The following is a 16,667-nucleotide window of genomic DNA, read 5'->3' on the forward strand; positions in this document are numbered from 1 at the left end:
CACAACCTATGCCCAACGATAGTTTAACTTAGGCATAGCGCGCTGCACATATCGCTGATGAACTCGTGGCATAGCCTGTTAAAAACCTGCCTCACGCCGATTTAAATCATAACCGCCTGAGAATTGGAAGTGTCAACCACGCAGTCACACCTTGACGATTTAGCCAGCGTATGCCGACCTATGAAAAATGTGTCTAAAACACTGGCACACGTCGAATACGTTAAGAGCACGCTGAAAAACGATGAAGTACGCTGTCATATTTCGTGGTACGTTTAGTACGTCGTGAAATTTCAAGCATGCTGAAAATTTTACGACGTACTCGCCGTATGGCTCACACGTTCCGCTACGCTGGGAATAAGTTGTAGGCACGATATGCGATCGGTGACGCAAGTTCCTTGTAAGTTACTCATAAGTCGAAACACGTCGAGGTAATGTTTAGCATACCCGAAACTTATTTTCTCCGTCAAGGCACTTTTTTCTCCTTGGCTCCGTGAAGGCACGTGACGAAATATTTGAAGTTGTTGTTGTTGTTGTTGTTGTGTTGTGTTTTTTTTTGTTTGTTTTTTTAGTCTATCACAAATTTTAAAATATATTCGGACATTTGCTTAAGTTTCGACGTCGACGTGACAATATCCTCAAACAGAAAATATTCACACAGGAGGAACTAAGAATAAGACATGAGCAAACTGAAGAGGCAATTGGACGTGACGTAACGGCACGTGACGAAATATCGGAAGTTATTGTTGTTGTTTTTTTTTTTTTTTAAACGCTGCCAATACGCCATTATACGGTAGCTGTAAATTAGAAACACGTTCAGTAAGTTTTGTGGTCGTCCGGAAGACGTCAATCAAATACGTCAATATGCGTTGGAGGTACGTTACACATTGGTTCAAAGCACGCTACTCATAGGTTAGAAATAAGTTTTGGGTACGCTTAGCATTACCTCGACGTGTTTCGATCTATGAGTAACTTACAAGTAACGTGCCTCGACGTGTGTCAACGATCGCATAACGTGCCTCGACGTGTGTCAACGATCGTGTAACGTGCCTACAACACGTTACTCATAGGTTATATAGAAGTTTCGGGTACGCTAATCATTACCTCGACGTGTTTCGACTTATGAGTAACTTACAAGTAACGTGTGTCGACGTGTGTCAACGATTGCATAACGTGCCTACAACTTATGGCCAGTGTAGCATGAACGGTGAGTCATACGCTGGCATGTCGTAAAATTTCAAGCATGCTAAAATTTGAGGACAACCGCAAAGTACAACGATGAAAGCCAGCGTACTACGACGTATGGCAGTGTTTTTCAGCGTGCTTCTTAACGTATACAAACTTACCCATAACGTATTCGACGTGTGCCGGCGTTTTAGCCCAATTTTGCATACGTTAGGCATACGTTGGCTAAATCTTCAAGGTGTGACAGGGCCTTAATTGTCGGTGAGAAACAACAAAAGGCTCGTGGTGCGAGATAACCATCCACATGGAAGCAACCGATGATGCGACTCAGCTCAAAAACTGTGATTGGTCAAAATTAAGCCTCACACCAACTGAATCGGTACACACACGTTTCCCACGAGTGATCAAAACCATGATATTCAAACCCGCGATATTCAAGGGTTAACATGTAAAGTTTGACGCATCACCCAACCCAACCACCTTACATTTCTTTGTTAAATTGAATCTGCCAATCTTTTGCCCAATCCAGGAAAGTATCTCGACTTTTCTGGATCGAATCACATCCACCCCCTCTGCTATCGACCTTACCTCCAAGCTTATTGGCATTGCTAATTTGGAAAGGCAACTCTTATCCCCACTGTCCAAAACATTGACATAAATAATGAATAGTAATGGTCCCAGTACTGATCCCTGAGGTACTCCACTACTTACATCCTCCCAATAAGACATCCTCCCACTCACAGCTACTCTTTACTTCCTTTCACTCAGCCAGTTTGCAGTCCAATTAGCTACCTGACCAGACACTCAGCAAGTCCTCACTTTGGCTAACAACCTCCGATGTGGTACCTTATCAAATGTCTTCTTAAAGTCTAGATATACTCTATCCACTGCCTTCCCCTCAACCATCCAATCAGAAACTGCTTTCTAGAACTCCATGAAATTTGTTTGACAAGACCTCCCTTTGGTAAATTCATGCTTTCTGCCTTTAATTTGTTTGTATTTACTTAAATGGTTCCTCATCTGGTCCTTAATGTCTCCAACACCTTCCCCACAACTGAAGTCAAACGACCAGGTCTATAGTTTCCCAATTCTTCTCTGGATCCTTTCTTAAATAATGGTGTTACATTTGCTCCTCTCCTATTCTCCGGTACCTGTCCTGACTCCAGGGAACAATTGAAAATATCCGTTAACATCTCACCTACCTGCTCAGCCACCTCCTTCAACACTCTCGGTTGCCTACTATCTGGACCCGGAGCCTTATCTTCTCTTAGATTACCGAGCTGTTCCTTTACTTCCTCGACTCCAACCTGGATCTTCTGTAAAAGCCCTTCCTCACCTCCTCGATAGATACCCTCAGCTGTTGGCAATTCTCCTGACTGTTGTGTAAAAATTGAAGAAAATACCTGTTTAATCAACCTGCCATCTCACCTTCATCACTAACCACTCTCCTGGTGCTTTCCCTCAATGGGCCCACACTGGTCCTAACCTGTTCTTTTCCCCTGATATACTTAAAGAAAGCCTTGTTATTATGTTTAATATTCTTAGTCATGTCCTTCTCGTACTCTCTTTTAGCTTGCCGAGTTATGTTCTTCACTTGCCTCTGTTTACTTCGATAGTGATATACAGTAAATCTAACTCCAGTCCTGTTATTTTATACCTAATAAATCCCTTCTGCTTCTTTTTAATAGCGTTCCTTATCTCACTACGCAACCACCCTGGTCTCTTTCTGCTTCTAGTTTTACACCTCATTGGAATGTACTTACTCTGCACTCGACACATTTGGTCCTCGAAGGTTTCCCATTTCTCTGATGCTGAATGTCGTCTTGTTAATTTCTCCCAATCTACATCACCCAACACTCTCCTCATCCCCTCAAGATTTGCCATCCTGAAATCTAATAGCCTTACTCTATTGTCCTGAACTCTAACTCTTTCCAGAATTCTTGCACACACTAGGTCATGGTCACTTGATCCTCAATGCTTTCCTACCCACATCTCCCCAACCATATTGGTATCATTACTTAAAAGGAGGTCTCACACTGCACTCCCTCTCATGGGCTTATCCACACACTGCGTTAAAAAGCAATTATGGACTATATCTAGGAAATCCTCAACTGCTCTGCCCTTTCCCTGTTCCTGGACCCAATCTATCCCTAGCAAGTTAAAAAGAGCATCCTATGAGTGTCTGACTGTTTTTACAATTTCTAATCTCCGCCTCGACAGAATCCTCCACATTCATTTCCTCCTTAACATCACCCCTTTCACTCTGCAATGCTGTCTTTTACCCAGATTGCTTTCCTGTTCCACTGATACATCTTGTAACTTTCTAATCCTGTCCTACAGTTACTGTTCTTGTTAAACCATGTCTCACTTACTGCAGCTATATCGTACTCCTCGCTATCTAATTTGGCCTCATGCTCTTCCATCTTATTACTTAACCTCCTGGCATTGGTATGGAATAAATTTCACTTTTCTCTTCCTGAAATTATATTTTCCTGCCTCGGTTTACCAATCACAGTTAAATCATCAGTCCTTCCTTTAGAGCTTCGCCACCCTCCTCTAATCTAAAAAAATCCTGAATCTCCTCCTCAATTCCCACTGCAAACCTTGTTGTCCCCTTTCTATTTAGCATTTGGCCATCATTCTCGAAACACTCCCTTTGCCCACAAATGATTTGCACTGCTTCCTCAATGCAAAAAGTTCCTCCTGACAACATTTTTCCAGCCATAGGTTGACATCTATCGCTCTGCTCATAAGTTATATTCCATTTCCTAATCCTAGGAGAGTACCAGAATAAAATGACCTCAAAACCTTTTGCCTTCAGCCGATTAACCAATATCCCAGACCTATTTTTCAAATCATCTAGGTAAATTTCCCTGACATAATTTGCTCCTTGGTATACCACAACCAATGTCTTCCTGCCCTGACCTGATACGATGTCATTTACCCTTCCTTCAAAATACTTTACAACTACTCCTTCAAAACTGCACAAAACTCGAAGTCTGTGATTCATATTTAACGTTCATTGCCAACTAAAACTGTCTGGCTGCATTCCCACCAATCACTATTTCTACACCCTCACCACTGCCTGCACTCGCTGCAACCTCACCACTGCCTGCACTCGCTGCAACCTCACCACTGCCCTCACTCGCTGCAACCTCACCACTGCCTGCACTCGCTGCAACCTCACCACTGCCTGCACTCGCTACAACCTCACCACTGCCTGCACTTGCTACAACCTCACCACTGCCTGCACTTGCTACAACCTCATCACTGCCTGCACTCGCTACAACCTCACCACTGCCTGCACTTGCTGCAACCTCACCACTGCCTGCACTTGCTACAATCTCACCACTGCCTGCATTCGCTGCAATCTCACCACTGCCTACACTTGCTACAACATCACCACTGCCTGCACTCGCTACAACCTCACCACTGCCTGCACTCGCTACAATCTCACCACTGCTTGCACTCGCTACACCCTCACCATTCTAAATTTCCTTTACAGACTCACTCTACAAACGTTACAAATGTTTGTCTCCAACTTCTTCACATTCTGACACCTGCTGTAAAATAACTATCCATTCTTTCAACTAAGCAATAACTATCTTCATGTGAGCTATTTCTTCACACTACCTACAACTTTGACTACCTGCTATTTCCACTATCTCTGATATGGCCCACATCAAGCATCTATTACACTGTTTGTAATCTTCTCTTCTCCTTATTTCCCATTTACCTCACTCCTTGTTTACTCCGTTTTCAACCAAATTTCCAACTGAATTCACCGTTCGACTATGGGCAACAAACAAGTAGATCCGAGGCTGTCACTTCCAAATAAAACTAATACAATTACCCTATAATGGCAGCAAATGCTTATCTGCCACGGGAGTTTTTGTCATCGTATTATCGCCTTTTCAAAGGTTGTCAGACGCAGAAACTAATGAGGAGTTGTGTTCATTGAGAAGCCTTCGGTTTTTTAATGAATATCCAAAGCTCCCAACAGATATAGCTCCGAGGCTCCCAAAGACTCGATGAACCTATACATCAAACGAAGCAACATACAAAAGTATCCAATGGCGTCGATACAAGGCCTGCAATGCAGTTACATGAGAACATGTGCAGAACAAGCATTACAATCGTTCAATTAGCTACACAAAGAGATGTACTAACCACTTTTAGTCCTCTTGTCTCAACGGAGAGTTCTTGTATGCAGAACAGGGCTTAGCTTGCAGAACAGGCCTCTCCAAGCAGATGGCCTTGTAGTTTGTTCTGAACCTCGCAACACGATGTCACTTTGCAACATCAGATTAGCTTCACTCCACGTTGCAAACTTTGAAGTGTGCTGTAAGCTTCACAGAGTCTCTGAGCTTTACGCTTCACAGGGCCCCATAAGCTTTGTATTGAGCCAGTCCCAATGAGAAAATGGGTCCGCAACGAACAACCACCCAGATAGCTCCGCCCAGGACATCCACCCAACTCACTCCACCCAGAACATCCAATCAGACTGTTTATGTGACTAAAAGGCTGATGACTCTTCACTTATCTACAGATTTAATGACTGGCATTACATACCTGCTAATCTGTTAAAAACATGACTGCAACCTCAAATGATAGCAAATATACAACACCTGACACATCATCATGATAAATATGAAGAAAAAGCACTTATCGTGTTATGCCATATGTAGTTATGAAACCTCCACACAAACCCTCAACCTCACCAGAATACGATTCATGAATTTCCGAATGGAAGTTCAGTCCAAGCAGACAATTTTGAGCATTATTGTGTACTCATGAGCTCTAATAAGGGTGAAACATGTCTGCAGCTATGCTATTTATTTTCTCTGCTTGAGGTTTTTTTTTGAACTATTGCCCATGAGGCCCAATTCACACTTCAAGATGCCCCCTCGGAGTTGCAGTATAGCACTAACAAGATCCACTTCACTTCCTTCGCCCACCCAATCAAAAACTGCTTCATCGAACTCCCATAAATTTGTTAAACATGATTTCCCACCCACTTTCATAAATCCGTGCTGACTGCTTTTGATTCGTTTATATTTCTTTAAATGGTTTTCATCTGATCCCTCAGGCCGAAGTCACATTTGCTCTACGGCGAGGATACGGCGGCCGTACGCCCTCTGAATTGACAGAAACGTGCGGCGCCGCAGAGTTTCTGCGGTGGCCTCAAGGTGGCCCTACACTGTTTGGCTATCTTTTACAGGCCGTAGGGGTCGCCGTGGAATTATAACGCGGAGTTATAACTTTTCTTCATTTCTACGTTCGCCGTAGCAATTCGACAAGCCGAAAAAAAAAAAAATAAAAAAAACTGGTAAAAAAAAAATAATGAACCCACTCGTTACCGTCCGTCTGGCCGCACGTTCGCCTTAGGGCCCTCCTGCGGTGACCTTGCAGTCGCCTTGAGGCTACCTTGCGTCTGCCTTGAAAATTCTATGGCCGCCGCAGGGCCCCCTTAAGGTCACCGTGTGACATCAAATCTACGACCGTACGGCAACCCCACGGTTTCGGTCTCCACAATTTCTAAATACGCCGTGCGGCTCCCCGAAAAATAAAAACATATGTGACTGCTACATTGTGTGACCGTGGAAATACTGCGGCCGCCGTATAATTGCGAGTGACCGTAGATTTTGGAGACCCCACGGCCGCCGTGGCAAATGTGACTTTGGTGTAATTGACATCTTCAAAATCTTCCCAATAGTGGCAGTAAAAGAGCAGAGAAGAGGAAAATATTTTGTGAATGCATTTTATTTCTCTGTTGATGTTGGTGCTGTAGCCTGCTGTAATAATGGAAATTAATATCTCAGCATTCACTTCCCACGAACTGTCGACAGGATGTCCGTCCCAGGTCACGCCCACAGCTTCCCGTGGGGAGGAGATAAAGGACCTGGAACCGCGAGCGGGATGGTGTGAGCTCCAAGGAAGCTGCTTTGTTTCTGTTCAGACACTGGGAGGGCCCAACACGTGAGGAGGTCAAGGTTCAACCAAGAGAAGTGTGGGAAGATGCTGATGAAATCCTCAAAGTTCTGGAGGATGTTTTTGAAGAAAAGCGCACCCCGATGCAGCTTCGGTGTAACCTGTATGAACGGCAACAGACTCAGACGGAAACTGTGAGGGAATTTTAAAGGGATTTGTTGAAATTAGTCGATAGCTTGGAAAGAAAAGATCCCTCTGTCACGGCCATGAAAGACCGAATATTGAGAGAAGTACTCAGTGAAAATGTAAATGATAAGCATCTTCGGAGCTAGTTTAAGAAATCTATAAGAATGGATGACAGCATTAGCTTTTCATCTCTTCAGAAAGAAGCCATTAGGTGGTCTAAAGAGGATGAAGATCCAAAACCAAAGAGAGGGAGCCGCACTACCATCAAGGAAGTGGAGACAGAGAACAACCAAACAGGAACGTCTGTAACAGCAGAGTCCATCGCCCTTGAACGCCAAGAAAGATGACCGACGAGACAGACTCTCCCGAGAAGTTGAGGATTTGGTGAAAATCAAAGGTGAACTGTTGAATTTATTGTAGGAGGAAAAGAGGTCTCATGTTTGATGGATACTGGATCGATGGTTAGTATTATTTCTGAGGACTTCTTTTTCAAGGAAATCCAGCCGAATGGGGGTTTGTTGCAGAAACCACTGGAATAGTTAAAGCCTCGAGCTGTCAATGGTCTCAAATTGCCATACATTGGTTATGTTGAATTAGACGTTGAAATAATTGGAAAAGCTTTACCAAAGTGCGGTCTGCTTGCACAGAAGGACACTGGTAAAAAACTGAAACCTCACATTTCAGGGTTGTTAGGTATGAACATACTAAGAGATATCCCAGAAATAATTTAGCTCTTCCAAGGGTTGTGAGAAGGGAAGAAAACACCAAAGATTAGGGTTGCCAAAATTGCAGAGAACTCCCCAGTTTATATCCCCACACAGTCAGAATGCAGCGCTGCAGTGTTTGGACCCTGAACAGACACCCTTTCAATGAATGAGCTCCTGTCATCTCTTCTTGTGAAAGATGTATCTGTGACACCAACGCCGGTTGATTGCACCCAAGGAACCATGTATGTTAATATGTGGAGTGCGAGTGCCACTGATGTGTGGCTAAAGCTGAGGACATGCAGAAGGAATACAACCATACGTTCAATGGACTCCTTGGAAGAGATGACAGCTAAAAATTACCATCCATGTGAGGAAGTGTTACCAGCTACATCCAGGAAAGAGCTGGTATATCAGCAAGTAACAGACCCCAAATTTTGCCGTTTCTGTTTCTACTGGAACATGTGGTGAAAAGCAACAGCGAAGGCATGGGAAAGAGCCAAAGGATCTGAAGGTTTTACTAAAACAGTGGAAACGCGTCAGTGAGGATGATGGGCTGATGTTCAGAAAAATAACCGACCTAGTCCAGGAAACAGTTTGGCAGTTGTTGCTTTCTATAAAACGAAGACGTACAGTACTGGAGGGAGTCCATGATAAGCTGGGGCACCAGGGACAAGAGAGAATGGAACAGCTTCTAAGAACCCGCTGCTATTGGCTGGGCATGCAAGGTGACATAAAGAATTGGATCAAACAGTGTGAACGGTGTGTGTTGGTGAAGTTTCTTAATTTGAAGGTGTGTACCCCATTTTACCTGATGTTTGGACAGGCCCCTCACTTGCCAATTGACTCAATCCTGGGTAAGCTGGAATCAAAAGGACAGGAGGGTTGGGAACCCCCTGACTCAGGTGTGGTGGCAACACATCAACAGCGACTATGCTATGCCTACCAAAAGGCTGGGGAGCACCTATAAATTGAAAGGAGAAAACGGAAGGATCAGTTTGACAAAACCGCAAAAGGGCTACCAATAGGGCTTGGAGGACAAAATCATTTCCGAGGTGGACACAAAATCCAAGACTAGTTTGGGTCCAAAATTTTCCACGTCATTGGCCGGATGGGGGGCACCTATGTGTTTGAACCAGCCAACGGTCGTGGCCCCACTAAGATGGTGCATCTTGCAGAGATATAGGTGTGTCTTCCACCTACTTCAACCTCTAGACTCCAGAGTCGAGAGGAAGGCATTTCATCCCACATGACTCTGTTGCCCCAAATCAAACACCTGCGGACTTTGAGGGTAGCGACTCCGATTGGTCAGAAGACGAACGCCAGATTATAATCTAGTACCAACGAGAACGTGTGAGGGAAGCGCGCCCAATTCCATTGTCGTACCAAGCAATCCATCGCTGGTCAACACCGTAACCCATCACACTGTCCACGCTCTGTACTGTGACAACCCATATGATGCTTATAAGCTGCACAGGGAGTTGCAGCTTTAGGCTGGGGAGAATGCAAGCAGTGAAATAGCAGAGAAGAGGAAAACATTTTGTAAATACATTTTATTCCTCTGTTTATGCTGGGGCTGTAGCCTTCTGTGATAATGGAAATTAATATCTCAGCGTTCACTTCTCACAAACTGTAGACAGGATGTCCGTCCATGGCCACACCCACAGCTTTCTGTGGGGAGGAGATAAAGGACCCGGAACCGCGAGCGGGACGGGGCGAGTACGAACTTTATGCGACGGGTTCAGTCTCCCAAGGGTTGCTTTTTGAACGATTGACTGCCAGAGCCGATTTAGGCTCGCCTCAGCATGTTGGGCTGAATGTTTGAAGAAACTGTTTTCATTACTGTTAAAGGCCCAGTCACACCTTGACGTTTTCGCCAGCTTATGCCGATTTTTGAAAAATTTGTCTAAAACGCTGGCACACGTCGAATACGTTATGGGTAAGTTTTGGAAACACTGAGAGCACGCTGAAAAACACTGCCATATGTCGTAGTACACTGGCTTTCATCGTTGTACTTTGCGGTTGTCCTCAAATTTTAGCATGCTTGAAATTTTACGAATTGTGCCAGCGTATCACTCACAAGTTCCACTACGCTGGCCATAAGTTGTAGGCACGTTATGCGATCGTTGACACACGTCGACACACGTTAATTGTAAGTTAATCATAAGTCGAAACACGTCAATGCAATGGTTAGCATCAGTGTTCCAGACTCCCTGGTTTTTAATTTAAAAAAAATGAAAATTTTTTTCTTCGGTATGACGGTCATGTTGACACTTCGATTTCTAGTGCGGTTATGATTTAGATCGTTGAGCGGCAGCCTATTAATCATATTATATTATAACCACACTAGAAATCGAAGTGTCAACATCACCGTCATACCGAAGAAGAAAAAAAAAAAACAGGGAGCCTGGAACACTGACGCTAACCATTACATTGATGTGTTTCGACTTATGAGTAACTAACAAGTAACTTTTGTCGACGTGTGCCAACGATCGCATATCGTGCGTCCAACTTATTCCCATCGCATGCGGAACGTGTGAAGCATACGGAAAGTACGTCGTAAAATATTTAACACGTTTAAAAGTACAAGACGTACTCCACTTACTACGACGTATGATAGCGTACCTTAGCGTTCTATTCACGTATACCAAACTTACCCATACCGTATTCGACGTGTGCCAGCGTTTTACACGCATTTTTCAGAGGTTTGCATACGCTGGCAAGATCGCCAAGGTGTGACTGCGATGTTGACACTTCCATTTCTCCGGCGGTTATGATTTGAATCACTGTGCAGCAACCTTTTAATAGGTTACGCCACGTGATCGTCGGCGATACGTGCAGTGCACTATGCATAAGTTAAACTATCGTTGGGCATAGGTTGTGAACGCCGACAACAGGCTAAGCATTCGTTGGTATAAGTTATCTATAAGACAACGAAACGTTCTGTGTCCGTTACTAATTTGCTATGCATACGACCAACTCGTTATGAATACGTCCGAATCTTAAAAAAAAAAACATCAAAAGTTCAGCGTAAGCCAGCATTTTACATACATTTTGATACGTTGCCATTGCTGGCTAAAACGTCAAGGTGTGACTGGACCTTAAATGGTTGCAAGTTTGGAAAAAATAAATCTTGTTCCATGTGAGAAATTTGATTGGTCTTGCCTCTTTAATTAGAGTGGGGGTTCCTAAACCGAGGGTCGTGACCCAAACTTGAAACACCCCACCCCTCAAAATCTCAGTTTTTGAGGGGGGGGGGATTTCATGTCAAAAGCATTTTCTCTGACAATTTCTTATCATAGGTACACTCGGTACCAGTATCATTTGGGTTGTGAGGCAAATATGATTTCAAATTTTGGGTCATGGACAAAAAAGTTTGGGAACCACTGAGTTCGAGTGACCCACCTTGCTCTGTTACACCCACAACTGAAGTTAAACAGATCTATTGTTCTGAAATAGTGGTATTTCATTTGTTACCATTCAGTCTTCAGGTACCTGTCCTGACTCCAATGAGCTGGTTAACATCATGCTTATTTGCTCTGCCAACTCCCTCAATATGTTTGGATGCATATTATCTGGCCCCAGAACTTTAGTATTTTAATGGGCATGGATTATTGTTTGTTGGTTCATATTACACTTCATTTTAAATTACAGTATTTTACATGATATTCGTTGAAATGCTTTTCTTGTATATTGGTTAGACTTGCACATCTAACACATAATTTGTCATTTCGCTGTTGCCTATCTTTCTTCATTGTGAACTATCCCCACGTTCTCTCTTTAGAGTGGAAAATTTGGTTGCATTTCTCCACCTCTGGATGCTCCCATCACAACATTTCCCAATCAAGAGGATGTTCAAACAGCCATAACCCTCTTTAAACTGGTAAGTTTAGTTTCTCTCTGATCTTTTTATCTTGTCATTTTTTTCCCACTTTTCCTTCCCTTCCTACTTGCTTTATTCCAATGCTTATTTTTGCCTGTCTTGATTTTCCTCTCACTTTTCAATGTTGTCTGTGGTAAAGGAAGCTTTTGATCTAATCTTCCACATCTTGTTTTCATTTAAGTGTTCCTCTTTTTTTGATGCCTCTCTTTTTTTTTTTTTTTTTTTTTTTTTTTTTTTTTGTATACCTTGGTCGAGGCTCGTATGAGAGCTAACACACAACTCACAGCAAGGAGGCATGAGACAAGAGGGGCGGGAGTGGAAGGGACAAAACATTGGGGAACAGACACAGGTGAACTGTGGAAGGGAGAGGGATGGGGATGGGACGGGGAACATGGCGAGGGGAAGATGGACATTAAAGGGACTTTCAGGAAGGAAAGCAGGAGAATTGAAGGAAGTGGGCTTGGGTGGATTATCGGGGTAGAAAAGATCGAGGATTTGGATGGGGGAAGATAAGAGGTGGTGGTGAACAGCTGTTTTGAAAGCCTGAAGGGAAGAATGGGAAAGAATAGAGTGAGGAAGTTTATTCCAAAGGCGGGAAAAAGAGGAATGAAAGAGTGAAGATGAGCAGTGATTCGTGATTTTGTTAGTTTTACCAGAAGGGGGTTGTTGGCGGACCTTGAGCGCCCTGTGGAAATGTGGTTGGGACAAATCGCAGAGAGAGCAGGGGGGGCAAGGCTGGAGAGGAGTCGGTAGAAGACAGAAAGACCACCGACCAACCTGCGGTGATTGAGTGAGAGGCCCAAAGACTCAGCTTCATTGCGGGAGATGCCAATGATCTTAAATGCCCTGGTTTCGACAGCGTGAAGTCGAGAAAGGTGGGAGGCAGGAGCACCAGCCCAGAGGGGAGAGCAGTACTCCATCAGGCTACGGACAAAAGCTTTGTAAGTGGTCAGGAGCTCAAGAGGGCCGAGGAAGGACTTTGCACGACGGAGGATTCCCAGTCGGCGACTGGCTTTTGAGGCAAGGTTGGAAATGTGACTTTCCCAGGAAAGGTCATGGCAGATAGTGAGACCAAGAAGCTTGAAAGAAAAGACTTCTTCCAGAGGATTGTTGAGAAAGTGTATGGGGGGGTTTTGTAAACGGTCCTTTCGAAGAGACATAGTGAGAGTGTGAGATTTGTCTGGATTGAAAGACATGTTCCACGTGTTGGACCAGTTTGTGATTTTATCCAGATCTGCAGTGAGCGAAGAAGCTGCTGCTTGCCGGGCTGAGGGATGACAGATGGTATGGCAGAGGGTTGAGTCATCGGCAAAGAGAAATAGAGGATTTTCCAGAGAGACCTCTTTTGCAAACCTTTAATGAATAGCTTTGAAATGAAATAAAAAGGTTGCTCGTTTCTTTTCACTTGGACACTTGTTTAAATGATATTTTATTGTGAATGTTTGCAAACTTGTGTAACGATTGCACACAGGCTTTTCAGGTGCTGTTCCATTGTGGTTTTTCTTATCTATAAAAGTGTGTGCGTGTGCATGTGCGTGTGCGTATCCAAAACTTTGCATGGATACAAAGGGAACTCCAAGGCAGTGCATGAATAAAAATGTGTATTTGGGTAAATTTATAGCCCTAAGCCATCTTTCATCTGCATGAAAATCAGCCGACATCACTGAATTACATTTTCAAAAAGGTGCAAAAACCGATCCCCTTAACTACAGACCTATCAGCCTCCTTCCAATGATCATCAAGTTCATGGAATCCATCATTGCAGTAGATTTGAAATCCTTCCTTTTCTCCAACAACCTCATCTCAAATTACCAATTTGGTTTCAGACCAGCTCACCCTACATTGGACATGCTGCTTGTACTCACCCAACAATGGGTAGAAGCCCTCAATGTCAGAAATGAGATCGAGGCCGTCACTCTGGGCATATCTCATTCTTTTGCAATAGTGTGGCATCCAACTTTACTCTCCAAACTCTGTGCCTATAGCATCCAAGGCCAACTCCACACATTGCTTACTGACTTCCTCTACTCATAGCCAATGTGTGGCACTCAACAGAATCCTTTAATCCCCTCTCTCTGTCAAGGCTGGAGTACCCCAAGGCTGTGTTCTGGGCCCAGTCCTATTCCTGATCTCTATCAATGATCTCTCTGACTGGAAAATCCTCTTTATCTAATTGCTGATGATTCTACCCTTTGTCATGATATTCCTCATCCTTCAGATAGGCAGGCTGCAGCCTCTTCCCTCTCTTCAGACCTTGAAAAAAATCTCAAGCTGGTCAAACACTTGGAATATGTCTTTCAATCCTGACAAATCTCTCACGCTCATGATCTTTTTCCGAAAGGACATCTGCCAACTCCCCCATATACTTTCTTGACGATCCACTTGAGGAAGTTGAGTTATTCAAACTCTTGGGTCTCACTCTCATCATGATCTTTCTTGATCAAGCCACATTTCTAAGTTCGCCTTTAAAGCCAGCCACCGTCTGGACATCCTCTGTCATACAAAGTCCTTCCTTGGCAAACCTGAACTCATTCACCTACAAGGCCTTCATCCGCAGCTTGATGAAGTACTGCTCTCCCCTCAGGGCTGTCCCCCCTGCCTCACATGTTGCTCAACTTGAGGCCATGGAAACAATGGCCTTCAAAATTATTGAAATCTCCTGCATTGAAGCTGAGTCTATTGGTCCAACACATTGTTTGGCGAAGTCTGCCTCTACCTTGGTCTTTGACTTTGTTGTTGGTGTTTCCCTCCTCTCTCAATTGTTTGTTTTGACCTGTTGTTTCCTGATATGTTCAGTGTACTAATACTCGTTCTTCCATGAGCCGTGACTATACAAAAAAAAAGTTTGTGAAGATTATTATAAATATCTCTGTCTGGAACTCCTTGAGAGTAGAGGAACAGCCAGAGAGCAATTCCAGACAGATAACCAAAGGGTAAAGGTTGTCATAGCCAAGCCGAAAATATCTAAGAATATCAATCTTTCTTCACGTTGCAGAAACCGTGTTGTCCCATCAAGTATTAATTCATCATCCCTGTCTCTGACCAACCAGGAACCAGAAATTAACTGGGCCCAACGCAGTCACTTTGTCCAATTTGGAAGAAATGAGCAAAACATGGAACAAACAAAAGCAAAGACATAAGCATTATATATGCAGGCTGAAGCAAAAAGAAAAACTTCAATCGGAATAGAAAATAAATTTCACAGCAGTGATAAGTCAGTGGATATGATGTAGAAAATGCACAAGTCTAAGTTGTGCAACAGGTATTTGTTAGCCTTCTGTGATTATTTCACACTGGCCTTTCAGAGCAGGTATTTGTAAGCAATTATGTCAAATTTCAGTGACTTGTTAGCCTTCTTTTAGACTTTTTAGCCTTGTAGTCTGGAGCCTTCTTTTATCTCCCATTAATCTCCTCCTCGTTGCTTGTCTGGCATTAAGAACCCAACACAGGGAAGATACAAGGATAGTGCTGGTAACAGGGCTCAACATTAACTTTTTTTTCCAGCCTGTACACGGGACAGGTAGGGTTTAGATTTTAGCTGTCTTGTCAATCATTCCGCCTGTCCAACTATTCGTACACATTGCCAGATGACAGACAAATACAATATAGTGCATGAGATTTTAACCTGGATTCTGAGCACCATGAGTCATCACTTCAGATGAGGATGAGAAACAGGTTTTGCCTTGCTTTGTCAAGTAAACTCAGTAACTCACTCACTTTATTCATGGATTGATGTCTAAATGCTTTGGTGTATTTATTAGCCCCCATTGGACTTATTCCAAAGTGGGGGCTTATGGATTTCATTTCTATTTTCGTGTGTGTGTGTGTGTGTGTGTGTGTGTGTGTGTGTGTGTGTGTGTGTGTGTGTGTGTGTGTGTGTGTGTGTGTGTGTGTGTGTGTGTGTGTGTGTGTGTGTGTATGTGTGTGTCCGCAACCATATCTCTGAGATATATGGACCAATGTTTATTCGTACTTGGCACAAAGACAACACATGATGACATGGGCGAAACTCCTGTATTTTACGGAAATCCGTATTTTTGTAACGACCCATACGGAGGTTTCTATATGTTAGTCATCAGAAAGGCATGCCATGATTATAGGGAATTGAAGTGCTGTTCTGATATGCTGCTTCGTTTTGAAAACCATTTCTTCCTCATAGAGTGCAATGCTCATGGATCATGACCACGATTATGTGAATATCTACATGGTAGCTTTATTTTAAGGTATTTTTGTTGACGTTATCCGGGTACAAAAGCTTGCAAGCTTGTTATCGTGATCAGATGTCTGCCAGGAAAGAAACTCTCTCTCTTTTTCTTTCTCTTTCTCTTTCTCTCTCTGTAAATACGGAAATAGCATCCATTGTTGTATCTTCACGGAAAATGACGAAGTGCCGTCTTTACATTGCATGAAGTCAAAACTCGATTCTGCTGGAAAACCTGATAATGTCTGTTGGTTGCAGTAGTTTGTGACCACATCAATGCAAGGTCAATACATGTTAACAAGGAGGTTTGATGGAGGACGCCATTTGGCCCATCATGCCTGGACTGCACCACTATTACACTAAATAAATCCATTAGGCTCTCGACTCGGTTTCATCGGGTGGAGGACTGGAGATGAGAAAAGTGTGGCAGGCACAGGGACTGGAGTGTTATAAAGTCAATTACAAACAATATTTTAAAACTCATTTGTTTATGATGATTTGCAACTTTCCCTCGTACACGTCACATGTGGCATGGTGTGTTTTTACAGACCCCTGCTGGAGTCGATGGTTGGAATCTTTA

The 16,667-nt window shown here is 43.4% G+C and overlaps 1 protein-coding gene across 1 annotated transcript in view; it reads left to right on the plus strand.

Annotated features, from left to right (window-relative positions):
* Positions 1 to 16,667, plus strand: part of LOC147031312 (unconventional myosin-XV-like) — a 443,397-nt gene that overhangs the window by 82,609 nt on the left and 344,121 nt on the right. The window contains exon 10 of the mRNA XM_085861560.1: positions 11,788 to 11,886. Coding sequence (XP_085717686.1) covers positions 11,788 to 11,886 — 99 coding nt within the window. The remainder of the gene's footprint in view (positions 1 to 11,787; positions 11,887 to 16,667) is intronic.

Source organism: Eptatretus burgeri, chromosome 2 (genome assembly GCF_056783735.1).
Source record: "Eptatretus burgeri isolate ZD-2024b chromosome 2, Ebu_testis_v1, whole genome shotgun sequence".
Lineage (NCBI taxonomy): Eukaryota > Metazoa > Chordata > Myxini > Myxiniformes > Myxinidae > Eptatretus > Eptatretus burgeri.